Raw genomic sequence first — 21,552 nt, forward strand, 5'->3', positions numbered from 1 at the left:
TACCACCGTTCTGCACTTGCTCAGCCTATAGTTGAACAGCTCCTGACTACTGTCCAGGGTGCCTGTGTATGGCTTCATGAGCCATGGCATTAAGGGGTAGGCTGGGTCCCCAAGGATAACTATAGGCATTTCAACATCCTCAACAGTTATTTTCTGGTCTGGAAAGTAAGTCCCTTTCTGCAGCTGTTCATACAGACCAGAGTTCCTGAAGATGCGAGCATCATGTACCTTTCCTGGCCATCCCACGTTGATGTTGGTGAAACGTCCCTTGTAATCCACCAGTGCTTGCAACACCATTGAAAAGTACCCCATTTGGTTTATGTACTGGCTGCCAAGGTGGTCCAGTCCCAAGATAGGGATATGTGTTCCGTCTGTCGCCCCACCACAGTTAGGGAACCCCATTGCAGCAAAGCCATCCACTATGACCTGCACATTTCCCAGAGTCACTACCCTTGATAGCAGCAGCTCAGTGATTGTGTTGGCTACTTGGATCACAGCACCCCCCACAGTAGATTTGCCACTCCAGATTTGATTCCCAACTGACCAGTAGCTGTCTGGTGTTGCAAGCTTCCAGAGGGCTATCGCCACTTGCTTGTGAACTGTGAGGGCTGCTCTCATCTTGGTATTCTTGCACATCAGGGCAGGGGAAAGCAAGTCACAAATTTCCATGAAAGTGCCCTTATGCATGCAAAAGTTTCGTAGCCACTAAGAATTGTCCCAGACCCACAACACTATGCGGTCCCACCAGTCTGTGCTTGTTTCCCTGAGCCCAGAATCGGCATTCCATGCTATGAACCTGCTCCATTGCCACCAGGATGTCCAAATTGCCGGGGCCTGTACTTTGAGAGAAGTCTGTGTCCATGTCCTCATCAGTCTCGTCACCACGCTGCCTCCGCCTCCTCGCCTGGTTTTGCAGGTTCTGGTTCTGAACATACCGCATGATAATGCGCAAGGTGTTTACAGTGCTCATAACTGCTGCGGTGATCTGAGTGGGCTCCATGCTTGCCATGGTATGGCGTCTGCAAGAGAGCAGAGTTGCAGCAGAAGCGGTGGATGATGATGGTTAGCAGGCCTACTGCACAGTCTGCTGCCAGCAGCACAAAGGACACAACAGCGGCGGTGTCGGTGAGCTGAGCTGAGCAGGCTGCACGCTTGCTGTGGTATGGCTTCTGTAGGAGAGCAGGAAAGCAGAGCTGCAGCGGAAGCGGTGACTGACGACCTGCGAGGTGGATTCAGGAGAGCAGAATTGAAGTGGGAGCCTATGACAGCCAACATGGAGAAATTTGCTATCTAGACAAGAGCAGGAGAGCAGAGTTGCAGCAGAAGTGGTTTGATGACTATGGTTAGCAGTCCTACTGCACAGTCTGCTGAAAGCAGTATGGCGTCCGCATGGAAAAAAAGTGCAAAACAATTGTTTGCCGTTGCTTTCATGGAGGGAGGGGTGGCTGATGACATGTACCCAAAACCACCTGTGACGATGTTTTTGCCCCATCAGGCATTGTAGCTTAACTCAGAATTCCAATGGGCAGCAGGAACTGTGGGATAGCTACCCACAGTGCACCGCTCCATAAGTCGATGCTAGCCACAGTACTGTGGACGCACTTGGCCGACTTAATGTGCTTAGTGGGGACACACACAATCGACTGTATAAAATCGCTTCCTAAAAAATAGACTTCTATAAATTTGACCTAATTTCGTAGTGTAGACATACCCTTATAATTAAAAACAAAAGAGACTTTGGCAACAGAAAGATTCATGTCATTACGCAGTTTTTAAAAAAAATCACAATTTCAAATTTTTCAGTAAGATAAATAATTACTCTCAATGTCTCTTCCTTTTAAAGTAGCATTTATGTCAAAAGGCTAAATAATGTCATTAAAAGGAAAAAAGTTCTAACAGAACTTAAAAAAAACCCCTACTCACATTATTCTATTTCAAGAAACTCCTTTTCAGGAGGGGCAAATTATGGATATGAAAGGTAACTGATTTCGACAGACATATTTTGCTTTCTAAAGAAGAGAAGAGTGAATATAGTATTTGCTAAACATGTACCTTTTCAGATTACAGATCAATTTAAGGATAAGGTGGAATGATTTATACTCTTGAAGGTCACAATCACTGAGTTATTAATAACAATATCAATACATGCTCCCAACCCAAAGCAAAACACCTTTTTTTTTTTTTTTTTAAAAAGGTCTTCTTTAAACAGTGCAACGTTTTGGGAAAGGGGAAATTATCCTTGGAGGAGACTTCAGTTGTACACCTATTCTATACTGGGACAGATCTGTTAAAAAAGACTTGGGGTGTAGGGAATCAAGTACAGTACTGATGTCTCTGTGCCAGGTCTTTCAGATTGTGAGAGAATTGTACACAGTTGAAAGAAATTGTGTTTTTTTTTTTGCACCTTCATCAGTTATATATTAAAATAGATTTAATGTTAATGACTATATCCTTAGTGAAGCAGACAAGATCTGCAGAAATTGGCAACGTTATGGTCAGATCATGAACCAATGGCAGTAATATTTGATAAGTGGGTTGGGTCCCAAAGACAACTATATTGGAAAGTGAACTGCTTGATTCTCCAAAGATTGGTTTGCAGCAATTAAAGAGGACATTATTCAATACTTCTAAATAAATGATATGGACAATATAAAACAAGTCTTTCCCTGGGAGGCAGGTAAAACAGTATTTAGGGTGTCAGTTGATAAGCAGAGCCTCTCAATTTTAAAATGAAAACTCAAGAAAAAATATAACTATAACCGGAGATGCATTACAAGACATTCATAAAAACACAGGTTCATAAAAAAACAATTAACTAATATTAGGGGAAAGTTGAATATGTTGATGACAGCTGCCACTGAAAAAGCTAATAGGTATATGAAGCAGACGTTTTATGATAAAGGAACTAATAGTGATAATGTATTGGCTCAAAAACTTAAAGGGATTCAAGAGCAGCGTATTATTCCTCCAGTTAAGAACAATCAGCAAAAGATTGTTACACACCCTAATGAAATATGTGCTACTTTTGCTGCTTATTATAAGAATCTTGGTACCTCAGATACTCCAAGCTCTGAAGTTACTCAATAATACCAAAGTAGCAGGCTTGCCAAAGAGAAGCAAAATTGATGATGAAACTTTAGATAAAGAAATAACAGACGAAATGCTAGAGGCAATAGCAAATATGAAAAGTGGTAAAACTCCAGGACCTGATGGCTTTCCAGCTGAATTTTACAAGGCATTTAAGGAGGTATTAGGGAGTTCCTTGAGAGGTACCTCGAGTATCAGTCTGTTACAGGAGGAACTTACACAACCTATGAAAGAAGCTACAGTGGTTCTTTCTCTAAAGATGGAAAGGATTTTATCTCATGTTGTTCCTATAGGCTTATATCGCTGTCGAATTATGGCATAAAGATTTTAGCAAAAATACTAACTAGTATAATGCTAGCAAAAGTACAGTCTGTGCTCTCATCTTCTATTAATCCAGATCAAACTGGATTCATTAGGGATAGACAAATGTCAGACAATATTCTGAGTATTTGGAATCATCCATAATACCAGATGGAAAAAAGTTCTATTTCTCTTATCACTAGACTCAGAGAAAGCCTTCTGGAATAGAATGGAATAGAATGGAACTTTCTGTTTCAAGTCCTGTCCCATATGGAGTTTGTCTACCAGTTCCTTAAATGGATAAGGACACCAGTCCAAAAGCAGCTGTGCATTAGTGGGGTTAAATCCCCCCCTTTGTGAATTACACAGAGGGATTAGGTCGGGATGACCATTGTACCCTTGACTTTTTGCACTGGCTGTGGAGCCTTTTGCACAGAGGATGGATAAGGAACAATAGATCCATCACAGGAATAAAACTTGCAGGAACACATCAGAAAATAGCATCATCTGCATATGATGTAATATTTTTATCTAAACCAAGTATTTCCCTAAAATTAATTTCTAAAGTAATCCAGGACTTGGGGAAAGTGTCTGGATTTAAAATAAATTATGCCAGATCTAAAATGTTAGCTACAAACTTGACAGACTCTCAAAAACTGCTCCTCCAGAAAACATTTGGGTACAAATGGGCAACAAATTCCGTAAAATCTCAAACAACTTAGAAGAGCTCTGTGATTTAAATGTCAAAACCACTACTTCAGCAGAAATTTTTTTTTTTTTTTAAAAAAACCTTGAATGTTGAGGGAAGTCTGCAATTTCTTTATTGGGAAGAATAGCCACAGTGAAAATGAATATTCTGCCAAGGATATCTTTCTTATTTCAAAATCTTTCTGTGACCATCCCAGATAAAACCATAGCAGAAATAGAGAAGATATTTGTTAGAATTTATATGGAATAAGAAAAGACCAAAAGTGAGATCAGATACTTTGTAGAGAGCCATTAAACATGGTGGACTAGCCGTTCCAAATATTCTGTGGTACTGTCAAGCCAGCCAGCTTAAAGCGTAGTGGATTCAGAATGCTCTAACCCAGCCAAACACTGGGTCTTTCTTGAACACAAAAATTGTGGCAATGTAAACCTTGTTCAGCTAGTATGGATTAATTAAAAAAAAAACTCAGTAGAAATTTATGCACATCTTTTAGCAAGGCTGCTCTATGAGTTTGGGATAGATCTAGAGATAAGTTCAGTTCTTTTCCCTCACCAATGACTGCCATTGCAAATAATCCAGATTTTAACCCAAATCACAAACCAGAGAGCTTCAAAGATTGGGGGAGCCATGGAATACACATGGTTGGTGAACTATTCAGTAAAGAAACTTTTCTAACTTATTTAGAGATCAAAACAAACCTTAACTGGCCCAGTCTCCCCTGATACCAATACTTTCAAGTCAGGCACTGTTTCTCAACTTTCTAGAAAACCTATTTTATACAGAAAGCTAACTTTTTTAAATAAAAGCAATGGCATCTGGTCAATTAAGAAACAAAATTATAACTTACTAAACTATGTATATCAATCTTTATAGACAGCTTTCCTAACAAAAAAGTGTCCATCTGTGACATGCTGGGAAAAGGATGTGGGTAGACAGTTATCCCAGAGGAGTGGGGTTTGATCTGGAAAAGAGGACCAGCAATGTCAGTCTGGAGCACAATAAAAGAAAATTTCTTTAAGATACTGTTTCAATGGTATCTCTCACACCAGTCAGGTTAATATATAATTATCATTAGAGAATATTGGGATGCAATTCATAACCAAATATCACAAACTGTTGGATATTTATTACCAAATAATCCTTTGATAATCCTGGGGCTTCCTACTGGGAATGGTCCCACAAAAGGAAATGAAGAATTAATCTCTCATCTGCTAGTAGCTGCTCAGCGATTGATAGCCCATGATTGGAAAAAAGAAAAATAGCCTAGCTGTTGAAGAATGGTTAAAAAAGAATTGGAGGTTGTGGTTATGGAAAAATTCACACCGGTTATGTACCCAGCAAAATAGAGGACAGATAACCAAATATCCAAGTGTCTACCTTTTATTTAGTACTCAGAATACATTCACCTGTTCAAAAAGCAAACAAAAAACCCAGCACACCTGACCAGTTGTTCGAATATGAACATTTGGTAGACATTCCTGATCTGTTAAATGTGTGTATAGTTATTTAATTCAATTTTATAACATCAGTAGAAATGACTGGTGGTATTCTCATGCCCATCTTGTTAAATAGAAAGATCTGATGACTTTATTCCTTTATAATGTCTCTTTAAACAAAAGTTAACTGTTCTAATGATTTTGTTTCTGATATTTACATGGCAAGGATTAGTAAACTTGTTAACACTTCTTAAATCATTTAAAAAATAAATAGAAAGATGTTACATGCACTCTGGTCCAATGTGTGTTGTCTGAGGGGCCAGATGATCTGCAGAGCAGTCAGGGTCTCAAATCCCTTTTCAGTTCCAGGGGATGGTCTGAGTTCTCCTCACACTGGGGGAAGGAGCTTAGATATAAGCTTTCTGCTTTTCCTGCTGGCTGAGGTCATTATCAATGATCAGGCTGTAGTCTGAGGTAGCCAGCTGAACCGTTCAACTGGGGAGTCACTTCCTTTACGATGATATGGTAGGTTCCCATAGGGGCTAACTTGACTGAGTTTCCTAACTGAGACTTGAAAAATTGGAAAAAAAACCCCTGTCACTGTGCCTTAGAGCTTGATGCTCTCTGGCTCTCTCTGCTGCATGCTTCCCTCCCACCCACCCCCACTTTCAGCTGTTACCTAGGAGGGAGCTACCACCCCTGACTCTTTCTCAAGTATAGAGACCAGCTGAGTGAAGTAATATCTTTTTTTTTGGACCAACTGCTTTTGGTGAAAGACACACTTTTGAGCTACACAGAGCTCTTCTTCAGGTCCTTTCTCAACTGTCACTCTAAAGGGAGGAGTACTTGTGGCACCTTAGAGACTAACCAATTTATTTGAGCATGAGCTTTCGTGAGCTATAGCTCACTTCATCAGAGCATCCGATGAAGTGAGCTGTAGCTCACGAAAGCTCATGCTCAAATAAATTGGTTAGTCTCTAAGGTGCCACAAGTACTCCTTTTCTTTTTGCAAATACAGACTAACACGGCTGTTACTCTGAAACCTCTAAAGGGAGGAACTACCTCCCTTCTCCCAGGCATCTGGTCTCTGGGTAAAGAACTAATCCGAGCTCTCCTTTTTGGGACATCTGGGGCTGCTGCTTTAGTTCCCGCCCTCTAGCCTCCTCTCTGCACAAGGGAGGGTTGCCTGGCAAGGGGGCAGCAATGCTCCTAGAGTGCAGTCTTTGGCCCTTGCTGGGCTCTGGTAAGATTCACAGCCCCCTTTATGGTAATGGGGGTAGGGGTTACACTTAGAAGGCTCAAGGAGTAGAATGGGCAGAATTGCTTCAGAAGCAATAGTTCATATTTGCAGATGTACAAAAACTTGTCACTATCTGATGCCTTTAATGTGCATCTCCAGTTAGTGAGTTTTTTTAAACTGTATTTGGGAGTGAAGGGTGGCATTTTTAAATACATTGTCCTTGATATCAATAATTGTGTTCAATAAATTACATAAAAATATTTAATATGTGTTTCTGAGAAGTCTTTGTGTGTGTGTGTGTGTGTGGCTGGCTAGAAAATATTTCTGGTAGGACACTTAAGTGACCTATTGTCTAGGGATGGGAATTGAAGTGGCAACAAATTCTACAGGATTCAGTAAGTGGCAGAGGATTGGTCGTCGCAGGCTCTGAAGGAGGATACAGCTCTTCCGTTTGACTATATAACTTTTGTCATTCAGTAATGATAGTGGCCCCAAATGCCTTTTCTGCTAGCTTTATCCTTGTCGGCTGTGCTGCTTTACATATGAAGTAAGAAGTGAGATGATTAGAATGGCAGTAGAAATCTGCAGTCTGAGATTTGAAATCTTGTCATTTTGGCTTTGTGGGAGATTCTGGTTTTTTGGCTGCACTGTGGTATCCTTAAAGTCTTACCAGCAGAACTGTTTGGGTCGTGGACAGGCTAGTTAAACCATACTGTCTGTGTTTGGTTAGTTGAGTGTTTTTCTTACTGCAAGAGTTTTGTTACTGAGCTGACTATTTACATGGGATCAAGTCTCCTGAGCAATAAACATTTATATTTCTACTCAACATTTTGGAATAAACCTCCTAGCCCAGGTCGACAGACTCGAGCTAGCGGGGTTTGCACTAGTGTACTAAAAATAGAAGATGGGTAGGCATCTAGGCTTCAGAGCCTGAGCTTCAGTGCAAGATGCATCTTCAAAGCGCTGTCTATATGGCTATTGTTAGAGCACTAGTGTGAACCTCGCTAGCCTGAGTCGATTGACCTGGGCTGGGAGGCACATTCCAAAATGCTGTATAGATGTACCCAAAGAAACGGCCTCTCAGTGTTTTAGCCAGTGTTGCTTACTGAGGTGATGGGATGTGTTGAGACCTCTGACATGCATCCTTGGTTGGTGAAGGTCAGTGGAGAAATACTGTCTGTTCCACTGTATTGCCTCCCCTTTCAGGAGAGCGTCAGCTGATCTTGAAGCTATTGTGAAGCCTCTGCTTAAGAAACACTCTTGACATTGCTGACTTTGCCACTTACTGATCTATTTACACATTTGTTTTTTTGGGATAGGTCGTTGAAGGTTGTGGCAGGCCAAATCTGGTGATAAGACGATTATTAAATTTCTTTGACTGTTGTCAAACTAATTCAATCAAACAGGAGAACCTGTCTTTAAAATTAGCCTTACCGCAGGTGAGACTGAACTCACTAACAATTAGGTTAAATAACAAGTTTCTGTCTGAACAGCGCTTGGTAATTCTACCTTTTCAGTGGTATTGAGAAGCTGGGGAAGGCACTATGAAGAACTAGAGTTCATAGTACGACAGCAAAAGTACTAGTTTTTGCTCTTAAAAGGGCCTTCAATTGGTAATTCAAGCTTTTTACAGCCTGGGTTTCAAAGTAGTTCTTGTGTAGAACAGTATCCTTTCTCTCACCTTATTTATTCATACTTACACTCATACAAGTTTAGAATTCATTTGAATTTGGTTTGGCTTTGGGTGGAACTCCGTGATCACATTACCAAATACCGTACCTTTGGTGCCAAGAGGAATTACAGAATATGATAACGAATATAAATTCCTTAAAGTATCTCAAAGCATAGAAATATGCTTGAAACCAAACGGGCTCCAGATTGCTAAACTTCTGCAGATCCAGTGGTACAAGTTCCCTTATATGAAAAAAGGGTTAAGAGTACTTTTAGATGAGTCACATGGGGATGTGGTTGGCAGCTCTAGACAGATCTCAGTCAAGAGGAGAGCTAGTACATGCAAAATGGACACAGTTTTTAACCACGGCTCTCATAAGAGCACTGGTTCATAAGAGCAGCTTTATGGAACAAGTTACTTTGAGTCCACGTGCCTTGGAATGAAAGTCAAAGAGGCAGAGACCAGAGAAGTGTCCTTTCAGTTGGCAACTTCAGCACTGTGAGTAGCCATCTCTTAATGTTAAAAATAAAGTGTTTATCTAGAGGTTTGTTATTTACTTCTGGCATTTATTTACATCATTTCTTAAAAGGACTAGCCAACATACATAGCTTTGATCAATATTTGTAAAGAGATTAGTCGTTCACTCCCCCGCCCTTTCTTTTTTTTTTAAGTTTGAAGGAACAACAAGCATAAAGAATTTTTTTTTTTTTGTTAAGTTGGTGTGTGTATATATAGAGTGAAGCATACGGAAGCTAATGAACCACAAAAAACAAACAATGTTTGAAGCATTAAAATAGCTGTTTCCTCTTATAGCCTGGTATGTGCAATACTCAAACATTTTCACTGCATTGTACATCTTAAAAACTATAAGACTTATTGCAGCTGGAATGGCTCAGCACATTTGGAATGGAGTAAGGCCTCTGAGATAGAGGCTGTTGATCTGTGGGATATGATCAGGCTAAGTGGAATTGTAGGTAGCCAGCTCTAACTGAGCTTGTAGCCACATACAGAACAAGAAAAAGCAGCAAAGACAGGGTGACAAAAGGTAAAGTGAGACTATATTTACAAATGGATTGTGAGGGCAAATACTGAGTTATCATTCAAAACTATTATTGTAATACCTTTACTCCCACTGGGGCCTTGAGAGCCAGATTCTCCCTGCTTTAGGGCAGTCTTGTGCTGCTTTAACAATGCAAGACTGGTTTACTAGCCAAACAAATATGACTAGGAGTCCTCAAATGGTGGAGAAGCCACGATATGGGTCTGTTGCTTTCCCTGTTGTGACGGATTGGGTCACAGAGACCCCCTTGGGACTGCCACCTGATGTGCTGAGACTACCTCTGAGCCAGTTTTCCCTGGCAGTGTGGGACTTCAGAACCCTGCCTTGTTGAGCCAGATACACCAGTCTGCTCCAACACAGACCCAGAGTCTGAACCAAAAACTGCAGACTTAACTGAAAATGGCTTAGAAAGTGCTCCTGTCTCTAGCACCCAGATACCCAGTTCCCAATGGGATCCAAATCCCAAATAAATCCGTTTTACTCTGTATAAAGTTTATACAGGGTAAACTCATAAATTGTCCGCCCTCTAAAACACTGATAGAGAGAGATGCACAGCTGTCTGCGCCCCCAGGAATTAATTACTTACCCTGGGTCAATTAATTCGCAAAAGTGATTTTATTAAATATAAAAAGTAGGATTTAAGTGGTTCCAAGTAATAACAGACATAACAAAGTAAGTTTTTAATAGATTCATAGATATCCAGGTCAGAAGGGACCATCATGATCATCTAGTCTGACCTCCTGTACAATGCAGGCCACAGAATCTCACGCACCCCCCCCCCAGCAATAAACCTCTTACCAAGTTACCAAGCAAAATAAAACAAAACACGCAAGTCTAAGCCTAATACAGTAGGAAACTGAATACAGATAAAATTTCACCCTCAGAGATGTTCCAATAAGCTGCTTTCACAGACTGGACTTCTTCCTAGTCTGGGCCCAATCCTTTTCCCCGGTACAGTTCTTGTTAGCTCAGATGGTAGCTAGGGGATTTCTCGTGACTGCTGCCCCCTTTGTTCTGTTCCACCCCCTTTTATAGCTTTGGCACAAGGCGGTAATCTTTAGTCTCTCTGGGTCCCTACCCCTCCTTCTAAATGGAAAAGCACCAGGTGACATGGTCACATGTCCTATGAGACCCCAAGCCTTCATTCTTCCCAGCCTGACTCACAGAAAGGCTTGCAAGTAAACAGAGCCAACTACAGTCAATTGTCCTGGTTAATGGGAGCCATCAAGATTCAAAACCACCATTAATGGCTGACGCTTTGCATAATTACAATAGGACCTCAGAGTTATATTTCATATTTCTAGTTTCAGATACAAGAATGATACATTTATACAAATAGGATGACCACACTCAGTAGCTTTGTAATGATACCTTACAAGAGACCTTTTGCATGAAGCTGTGGAAGTAGATACAGGGAATTTGGATGCAGGCCTCTGAAATGAGCAGGAGTCAGGCTAACTCTAGCTTTAATAACGCGAGATTTGTAGAAGAGGGGATTGTGCAAAACAAGTGGGAAAAGAACTGTGAGAGAGTCTGTTGTGACCTTGTATTAGATAAGAATAGAATGTAGACTATAAGAGAAATTGGTGAGGAAAAATAAGATATCATGAAGGAATATCTATAAACAATATGCAGCTGTTGCTCATTATTGTCTGTAATAAAGGTATAAATGCTTGCTCTAATTGTTTATTTTTAGAGAGACCTGCCCAGGTGGGGGAAAACCCTGTGTCTTAGTGCACTCTCTCCCTCTGTGCAATTGCTTGAGAAAATGAAGTGTATCTGACTTGCTGCACCCAACCTGAAGAGTGAGAACTGTGTTTTTCTCTGACAAAGCATATTCCAGTTACATTATATTCACACTCATTAGCATGTTTTCATAAAATCATATGGAGTGCAACACCCGTCCTTGCAAGTGCCATAACTGGGTTGGTCCATTGGGATTATTGACAGCAACCAAAAGTTAGAACAGTCTGGGGACTGGTACAGAGTGACCCCAGGATTGAGGGTGTGCAAGGCTGGCTGAAAGCTCCTCCTCATCTGTGAAAATGTGCTTCTTGATGGGAGCCAAGGATCAGGATGAAAAATTTAAGAATTACTACTACATATAATATTAAAAATCTCAAAGAGTTTTGAAGAGTTGGTGTAGTTCTTGCTTTTCTCCTAGTAAACTTAAACAGTAAACAGACCCTGCCAGAACAATAGATGCAAAACCTGCCAACATATACTACAATCAGAGGCAGATTAATATTTATTGGGGCTGTGGGCACAAAGAACATTTTGGTTCTGGGGGTCTAGGCACACCAGAGCAGAGGGTGGGGGCAGCATGACTGCCCACTTTTTAACATGGGCGTGGGAGCCTCAGGCAGGTGTGTAACGGTGGCAGCATGGGCATAGTTTGTGGGAGAGGCAAGGGCATTGCCTCCCCCCACAAACTGCAAGCTTCTGGCCAGAGGTGACGGGAGGAGCAGTGCCACACGGGATTGCTGCCTCAGGCACAAAGCCTAGGCAGCAGTGGGGGCAGTCTGTCACTGGGAGCAGGAGGGACTTGGCGGGGGCAGCCTAGCAACAATGAGACCCAGTGGGGGGAGCCTGGCAGCAGGAACTGGGCTCAGGATCTGGGCGAGCCCGAGCAGTGTGATGGGTGCTGAGTCTGGGCCAGTAGCAACTGGAGCTTTGCCGGAGAAGCCCTTCTGCCTGGCTCCTCACTGCCTGTGACCTTCCCGGGGTTCCCCACTGGCTCTCAGCCAGGGCAGGGCCTTTTCTCCCTGAAGAGTGTGTCTGCAGGCCCTGGGGAGGGGGCATGAGGCTGGACCAGAGCCCCTGCCCCTGGGTCCCACTGGCAATGGCCTGTACCGCAGGGTGGGGACACGGGCTGGGGGCTCCTCTTGGGCACCCTGGACCCTGCCTAACACTTCCTGGGTGGCTCTTACCATTGTCCAGCTCCAGCTTCTGGCCTGGCTAGGGGGCAAGGCCCTGGGAGGAAGAAGAGGAGCCAGGGGTAGGACCACAGTTCTGGCACTGGTGGCCCCTCCCACTTCTACTCAGGGTCTGGTGGTCCTGAGGGGGCCCCAAAGTTGGCATGGGCCCCTTGGGCCTGTGCATCAATCCACCCCTAACTACAATGACCAACATCCCCCTCAACACACCTTTCAAGATCCAAGGGTTCTACACATACCTATCACAGCATGTGGTGTACCTCATCCTGTGTACTAAATGCCCCAATAGCAGCTACGTGGGTGAAACCAGATAGTCACTACGCTCATGAATTAACTTACACAGAAAAATGATGAGACAAAAACACCACATCACCTGTGCGTGAACACTTTTCACAAAGTTATCACTCTGTATCTGACTTATCAGTCCTCATCCTCAAACGAAACCTACTCAACACTTTCAAAAGACAAGGATGAGAAATTTAAATTCATAACTTTGCTAGACACTGAAAATCATGGACTGAGTAGAGACACTGGATTTGTGGCTTATTACAACAATCTATAACCCACTAACAACCTCCTTCCCCAGCTGCTTCCCCCCACTCTTTTTCTCCTATGGCTGGAGGGGTATTAAAAGGTCACTTCAGCTTGAATGAGCCCTTGAAATGTGTTAACTACTTATGCCAAACAATCTGTTCCACCTTGTATTTAGCTGTGACATTCTGAGGTAAGTTTCCCAGACCTGAAGAAGAGTTCTGTGTAAGCTCAAAAGTGTGTCTCTGTCACCAAGCTGGTCCAATAAAAGATATTACCTCACCCACCTTATCTCTTTAACTAAAATAGATCTGGCACAAAGAAATGCCTCTCCTCCCTAACCCCCACCCCCACGCACTCTCCTTGAAAGGATTCTAATCAAAGTGAGGTTTGACTTCTGAAGCATTAATTGAGCAGAGCACATAGCTTATATTCAATTCTCAAGACAGTTCTCAAACTTCTTTCTCTTGGAAGGCTATGTTAATAAGTTACAGGACTTCCAAACTCCTATAGCTCCTGAATATTGATAACAAGGAGCATGCTGAACTTGAAATCATCCTTTTCTTCTGGAATGCTTTCTAGTGCTCTGCCATATTACTCAAAATATACATACAGTTCTGAGTAATTGCTTTTAAACCAACTTTCATAGCTAAGAATTTGCTCAGTTTGATAAATTACTCTTAATGTAGTACATAATTTCTTATCCACTTAATATTTCACTTGCTTATAAGGCATTTAGAACTTCATATATTTACTATAGCTCATATCCTGCAGTTGTATCCATGTGGTTGTAGCCACAGAGGAAATAGACATGTAAATTTACCAGAACCATAAATGACTTTCAATAAACATATTAAAGGAACATTGTAATTTAGTCCCAAGCTTTGTTATTTTATGTTAGCTAGTGAAGTTTATACATCAAACAGAGAGCTTTGTAAGAGGAAATTCTCATTCTATATCTCCTGGAAACTTCAGATGAATTGGCCTGTTAATAACTAGAACCTGTTGATCTTCCCTTCAGGGCAACGTGAGAAACCTGTGTGCTGGATCTGTGCACCCATCAGTGAGGCCAGCCTTAGCTTACCACTCTACCACATTCTGTCAGCTATCTTTAGTAGCACAGCAGACTGTTAGCCTCCCTGTGCCAGCAGACACTCCACATAGCTAGCATCTGTAGGGGAAAAGGTTTTCTGCTCTCAATTGTTTCATGTGGGCCAGAGCAGCCCTCTGTCTCCTCAAAGAGTAGCTGTAGGAAGTTTACTAACACTCTGCTCCTTCAAAGCCTTAGAAATCCTGAGGTAATGCCCTTGCAGAATGTTGTAACCTGAAGTGGACCTAGAAGATGATTGCTGTCATAACCTAACAGCCTCTTCCTCTGAGTCAGGGAAAATTGGATTCTCTCTCAAACTCATCGTGCCACCCTTAATGGGAGTCAGAAATCTTCTCCTAAGGGAAATTGCCCTGCAATTAATGGGAAACATTGTCTATTCATATGTCATTTTGCACATCACTTCCTATAGTGTTGTCCAAGGTGATATAACGTTGATTGCCCTCTTTCTCCATCTGGGCTTTTACATTTACTTTTCTTTAATTGGATGCCCTTCTGATGACTGTCTTCTAAAAATATTTCTCTTTCTATAGAGTCCAGTAACTGCATCAGCACTTTATTAATTTACTGAACAAATCCTTGGTATTGTCCATCTTGGAGCTCATTTTGAGATAGAACAATGGGAGAATTACCAGATTATGTAATTCCTAAAATTCTAGTTTTAATCCTTTTTTCTCTCTCTCAGGTGGTCTCCTTCAAATATTTATTGTCCACACTACTCTATTGGTGGTATGCATATATTGATCTAATGAGACATGTAGCACTCCATAGCTCTTCATCCTGAACAATTGGTGATAACTTGAGATTCTTAAGACTCCAAAGCAGTCAGTAATGCCATTGAAACACTGCTTCACAAAACTCTCCAAATGGTTGAATTCAATGCGTCTTGTATTGAACAATGATAGTGACATGTGGACAACAAAATGTACATAAACTACCAGGGAGTGACAAAGAACATGAATATGAGCAACGAGGCCTTCAGAATCTTTTCATCATGGAGAAGTAGGACTTGTCTATCAGGGGGAAAAATGTACTGAGTTCAAGGCATAAATCAGCTGGTTCAGTTGTCATGTGCATGCAGCAGACAAATGGGATGATCATCTGTCCACCAGATGACTTCCTTTCATTTAATTTATAATTTAGAACTGGAAGGTAAAAGTATTTCACTCTTAACAATAGCATCTCTGACTGTGGAAGACAGATCACTGTACTAATGTGTGATTATTTAGTTTCCTCTATTTTCTAAAATAGTTCAGAAAATAAGACTAGACAGAACATCTGTAATGCTTTCATGCCATATAGGCTTCACAGACAACTATTTTCTAGGATTAAAAACGGTAGACTGCAAGGCCTGGAGGTTCAACAATCTGCATTATTCCTGATGACTTTTAGTCACAGATTGGGTTTATAGCCTGAAACTAGAGTCTGAACCTGCAACAACATGAATGCTCTTAGAAATTCAGCTAATTCCTATCTGTCTTATGTACTCTGATTATGATGGTTTCTAAGGTTTTAGAAAACTTGTTCACACTGTTATGCAGGCCTTTGTCAAAATTGGCTTCAAATGTCTATCAAATCTTCATTTTCTCATGGGTGGCCTTCATGAGGATCAAGTCTTAGTTACCTAAAGATAATGGTTTTCTGTCCTTTGGGTTATTAATTTAAGAGATCTGGCACCAGCCTTCTCACATCTGTTTATTTGCATATAATTGTGTAAATAGAATTTAATTCTACAGATCTTTGCAAAACCTTTTTTGTTTTCTCACCCCAGATCCTGTAGAAAGAGCCTCGCTGAATAAATTTTCTTTGTGTAGTAATTATTATCTTGAAGAGTAAATTACTTTGGACCTCTGTCAACCAGGCAACCTTGAAAAGATTGTTCTTAGTGTAGGTCCTGACTTTGAACAAATCCAAAACAAGAATAATATACAAATTTAAACCAATCTCTTCTTTTTTTTTTCTGTAAACTAAATGTTATTAGGAAAACCGTTTTATACTTTAAAATTTTTAAATTCTCATTTCATATCTCTTTACACTGGTCCAAAGAATGGAGTATATAATCTTCAAGCAATAAATATCTGATTTAAATCCAAAATCCATTTTTAAAATTATTTTTATTGACCATGGTCATTATTCAGTAAACTTCCTGTCTCAGTGCATAATCTTTTGGAATCTAGTAAACTGCTGCTGGTGAATATTCCCATTTTGTTTTCAGCAGCTGGCATCCGTGAGGCAAAGTAAAAAAATTTGGAGCTGATGTTGATGTATGATAGGTTAGTGAGCTAAAAAAGCAAGATAATAGATTAACATTTATATAATTATGGTGGCTGAGTAAATGCTCTATACTGCAATAACTTCTTAATGATATATGCTATGCATAAATTGTCACTTTTTAACAAATGTGTCTCTTCTTCAGGTATTTAAGGTTGAAGGTTTCAGATCAGATGTGGGAAGATGTTGGCTGTGGACACAGGAGTTGTGGAGGAGTGGTTATCAGAGTTCAAGGTAATATATTGTGTGATCATTAGAAATAAACTTAGTTTTTAAGCATTATATTATTCAGTAGCAGTAGTAGTACCTGATCAGCTCTTGCTTGTTGCTGAGATGGGTGCTATAGAAAACCCCAAGATAAATTTAAGACAGTTGAATTTCAGTCTGAGAGATGAAAAGATGAAATACATTGTCAAGTATATGACTTGAATTTCCTTTCTTGCCATATTCAGGACTGTATGCTATGTTTGGCTCGTGACAGCCCAATGAAATTCATGCTTGGAAAAAGGAATAAACTTTCAATGCAGTAAGATAAAATAGAATAGATAAAATCTGATTTAAAAACAAATCCTTTAAATGTTAGTGTACCAACTAAATACTCTTAGCTGAAGAGCTCTAGGCTTTCATGTTACACCAAAATGGTATTTTTTTAAATCAGGTTCTTACCATACCTGGCATTTTATTTTCATTTACCCTTCTTCTTGAATGTAGCAACAGCACTTACTGTTTGGAATGTAAAGTAACTCCCAAAGATTGACTTGAAGTTTTATCTGTAGATTTTAATGCTGTGTGTTAGCAAGATAACCTTACTTACTTAACAAGTATTATCTTACTTCTCAAATTTGTGGTCTTATTCTGGGGTGACCTTCAGGATTTTTTTGTTCAAATCAGTGATTTAGAGGCAGCTGCTAACTTCTCTCCATCTCTTTGCTGTTTCCTGCTCTACCTGTTGGCACATTGCGGTGTCCTGTGTCAGACCCAGTGCTGTATTTGAGGGGAGCAGCAATTTCCTCTTGTGCTGTTTTTCTGAAAGTTTCTTCCTTACACATATTTTCACTTTCTCCACCTGACCTTACGATGGAGAATATGCCTTTGAAGGGAACAAAGGTGCAGTCATGGGATTCCCTTAAAGCCAACTATTTCCTCATCAGCTTTGCCTCCAGCCATCGTAAAAGCAGCTTCAATGGCTAACCAGAGAGCTGCCATTTTACCACTCCTATCTGAGAGCACCACATGCAGACCGTTGTTCAGCCGATACTCCAGCAAAAATGGGTAAGCTGTGTGCGCACATCAGGGAAGACATCAGAATTCCTGTAGTCAGAACTTCAGGGCAAACCCCTTATAGCATGCCACCGGGCTGTACAGTGTTGCTGTTAAGTTTCTATATAGACACACTGAACACATGATAAATTGAAAGTAGTAAATGAGTCCAATTATTCTGATGAGGTGGTGCACCATGACCAATGTCACAATTACCACAAAAGTTGCAGCTTCAGTGGGGTAACTGAATGGCATCGCCATGCTAAGAGGTACTCTGAGCCTTGCTCTGAGGACCCTAGCCTCGTGGAGAGCCCAAAGAAAGGAGGATCAGGAAATAGTTGTTGAAATTTTTATGGTGGCCTTTGTTATACAAATCTATCAAAACCAAAACCTACAGTTGGCAACTACCTATCTTTTCAGACTAGACCAGATCTGGTCTTCTGGTGTGGGTGAAGTCATGGCCTGGAGAATCTCTCTTCCAGATGTAGTCCAGAAAATTCACAACTATTCCCACCATCTTCCATGACACTATGTATATATTATGTATCATGGAGAAAATGCAAGTCCCTCAGTTGTCCTGAATATATGCATATTACTAGTGTGGAGTTCAACCCTGTTATGTACTGTTCAGAAATGTCATGTTTTACTCCACTATGGAGCAACATAAGAGTAGTATTCTGGCCTCATTTTGTTGAGATTTTGTATTCAACAAATCCAAGGTAGTAAATACACAACATCCTTGATTGTTAAATGCTACTTTCTAGTAATTCCTAGAAAAATGCCTCAAACCAAGATTGTTGTTGCAATTTTTCATTGAAAGGAGAAGTGGAGGGAAGAAACCAGGTTTGCAGACTTATTTTTATGGGTGGTGCGGTGGACACACCACTTCTGGAAAATGGGTAACCTGTACATAAATGAAATATCTTGCTTTAATCTTCTCAACAGTCCATATATTGTATAATTTGTAATAGTCCAACTACAAGATCTTCAAGAATCTAAAGCTAGTCTCCTAAAAGCCAAATTTAGGCACCTAAATAAGTGGCTTTATTTTTGAAAAGTACTGAGCATCAAATGTAAGATTCTGGATGCTCCATTGCATTTGGAAAATCATGCCATTCATTTAGGTACCTAAATATGGTTCTTAAAGACCAGCTTTAGACTCCTATTTTCAAAAATCTTGGGTTTTCTGTATTTTTCTGGACACAGTTTCAGATATAGAGATTAGTAATTTTGGTCTCATTTGTGATGTCTCTCTTTCTATAACAACACTCCTTATTTTGGAGTATAGAGAGGCAGTGTTGCCTAGTGGGCAGAGAAATAGACTAGGACTTGGTAGATTTGGGTTCTATTTCTTGTTCTTTCAGTTGCCTGCTAGGTAACCTTGGACAAATCACATCATTTCTGTGCCTGTTTCCGCATCTGTAAAATGAGGATTATGATTGCATCCTTTGTGAAGCACTTTGAGCTTTGTTGATGAAAAGCACTATGAGAGCTAGGAATGATGAGTTTAAGTGTAACAGCTCTATCTGAAACATATCGTAAACTGTTGAAAATCTAATAGTGACCTCTGTAAACATTGCCAGTCAGAACTCTGATTGGTGCTGGAAAGGGGGTGAAATGCATGCTCAAATGAACCATATTTGATGCCCCATGTATGTATGTAGCAAGAACCCTGTAGCTTCCATATGGCTGTAGACATTCAGATCATCTGGAACAGAGGACCGATAGCTGCTTGCAGACAAAAAAACAAAAACAAAAAAGCGCGCCTGATTGTATGCTTTTCCCAATCTCAAAGTTGCAGTTCCTGTTGCTCTTTTAAACTTATTATTCTTTTTACACATTGTTCAGGATGGGTAAACGCATGGTGAAATTGTTGCCCTTTAGCTGTATTTTCCACCCAATTTAATTAAATTCTGTACAAAACTCTGGAATGGTAAAACGTAAGTTTTAATAACTTGCCTTCCAGCAGTTTGTCTTAAATACTGAGATTTTATTAAACTGTAAAGATGATTAGAAATGTTGTTTCTCTACATGGAACATATTGTCTCCTAGAGTAAATACCAGTGAATGGATACCAGTGAATGGATTGCGGTTGAAAGGATGTTGTAAAAATAGAAAAGCCAGCTGACACAATAAAATGGCCTTCTTTCAATGCACAGACAATAAGATATTGCAGTAATGACATAAAAGGAAAAATATTTTTGTTTGATTTCAGACCCTTCCAGAAGCTTCTATCTCTAACTATGCTACAAATTTGAAAGACAAGAGTTCTCTGGTTTCATCTTTATACAAAGTTATCCGGGAGCCACAGAGTGAGGTAGGTGCACATATCTCTAAGGTTTTAGTTTGGTGTGGCAGCAGACCATGAATGCATGGATGAACAAAAAAAAAAAAAAAAAGGCCACATTTGTAATTCAAATACTATTTATGATACAAATAGTTATGATTAGACTCTGAGTAGGACTCTGTTCTCTCATAACAAAATGTTAAGATATGGGTATGATCCATTCTTTGGCAGTGATATAATATCATGCAATTAGTTTTTCAGTCTCACTACTCACAAACCATATATAATCTTATAGTTCACATTCCTGTGCTTCAGGACTCAGGCATAGGATTAAAAAGTGAATTGGCAAATTGTATAATCTCAGAGTCTGACATTATGATTCAAGCCCAATTGAATATTGAAGACTGTGTCTGGTTGTGGTGTTTCCATGAGAGGAGACCCTGATCAGTGTTTCCTCTTGCAGTTTTTGCTATAAATGTTTTATTACTTTGCTTATAGTTTTTAATTTAGGTGAGAACATCAGTGATTGACTTATACACATTTTTATTTTTTGTTTTGGAAGTGTTTGGAAAAGAAACAAAATGTTTGTTTACATTCAGGATTGTGTAGCTTCCTTCTGGTTGATTTACTTTTTTAACTATGACCTTAAGTTTCAATTACCAAAGTTTTTGAATGTTGAGCTTGACATATATCTAACTGCCATGCACTTAAGTGCATGGCAATCTCTAAAATTATAGTTTATCATGTTACTATAAAAGTCAATTAATATGTGGTACTCAGTAGGTGTGGAGCAAAAGGAAAGGACTCTCCAATAGGAGTGAAAATCTCAAGCAGCTTGTAATTCAAATGGAAGCTCCTCATTGGACTTCTGGAAAGAAACTAATGGCCTGAGGGCATTAGGAGTCCTAAAAAGTAACATGCTTGTAGCTGATAGTGGCACAAGCAAAGACAAAGTCACAGACACCTCCCTGGGAGTTGGAGGTGTCTTTAGCCATGTCCCTGGATATAATTTGAAAGAATGAGGGATCAACTCGCTTGGACCCTTTTTTTCTGGTTGTTGAACTTGCATTTTAGTCCAGCTTGCAACTGGTATCTTTAGGGCTGCTCTAATGCAAGGCAGTTCCTTGAGGCAAGAGAGTCTGTGCTTCCGTGTGTTTAGGTGTACATGGGCTTCCATGCAACTTGCATACCAATATGTCAGTATCTTGGGTCTGTGCTATGAGACACAAACATCTTTGTGGTTCATGTAACATTAAAATTTTAGCACTCTGTGGTGCTTTGAGCCAGTCAAACATTTCTGCATACCATCATGCTATCCCTCCCGAGGGCATAAAGAGTGAAGCATCCTCAGCTGTCACTGAGTTCCTTCTTACTGCCTGTGCCTACTCAGTGTTTTCTTAGATACTGTATTGTCTCTTGGTTGTTAAGTAATTGTTCAGTAGTTCTAGGATGCCTGTCATTGTTTATATGAGCTCCTAGCTTCCACCTCCTGGAGGAGTTAATTGCTTGGTAATCACCAAGATGGGATCCATGTGTACAGATACTCAGAGAACTGTTACTTACATTGCAATAACTGTGCTTCTTCTTTGTTCTGTATAGATGGATTCCATATCCACTATGTTTTCCTGCAGCTCTTGAATCTTATTGGGATTCTG

The 21,552-nt window shown here is 40.3% G+C and overlaps 1 protein-coding gene across 11 annotated transcripts in view; it reads left to right on the forward strand.

Moving 5' to 3' along the window:
• The window catches only part of HYCC1 (hyccin PI4KA lipid kinase complex subunit 1), an 85,103-nt gene that overhangs the window by 21,989 nt on the left and 41,562 nt on the right, over positions 1–21,552 (forward strand). For 9 of the 11 annotated variants that reach the window (XM_078851771.1, XM_073333735.2, XM_073333730.2 and 6 more), the window contains 2 exons: positions 16,496–16,584; positions 19,826–19,927. In XM_078851771.1, the coding sequence (XP_078707897.1) occupies positions 16,534–16,584; positions 19,826–19,927 (153 nt within the window). In that variant the 5' untranslated portion in view covers positions 16,496–16,533. Of the gene's footprint in view, positions 1–8,750; positions 8,943–16,306; positions 16,585–17,501; positions 17,623–19,825; positions 19,928–21,552 lie in introns of those variants that run through there. The other 2 variants (XM_073333734.2, XM_073333736.2) reach the window with 2 other exon arrangements.

The sequence above is a fragment of the Lepidochelys kempii genome, chromosome 2 (assembly GCF_965140285.1).
Source record: "Lepidochelys kempii isolate rLepKem1 chromosome 2, rLepKem1.hap1, whole genome shotgun sequence".
In the NCBI taxonomy this organism is placed as follows: Eukaryota; Metazoa; Chordata; order Testudines; family Cheloniidae; genus Lepidochelys; species Lepidochelys kempii.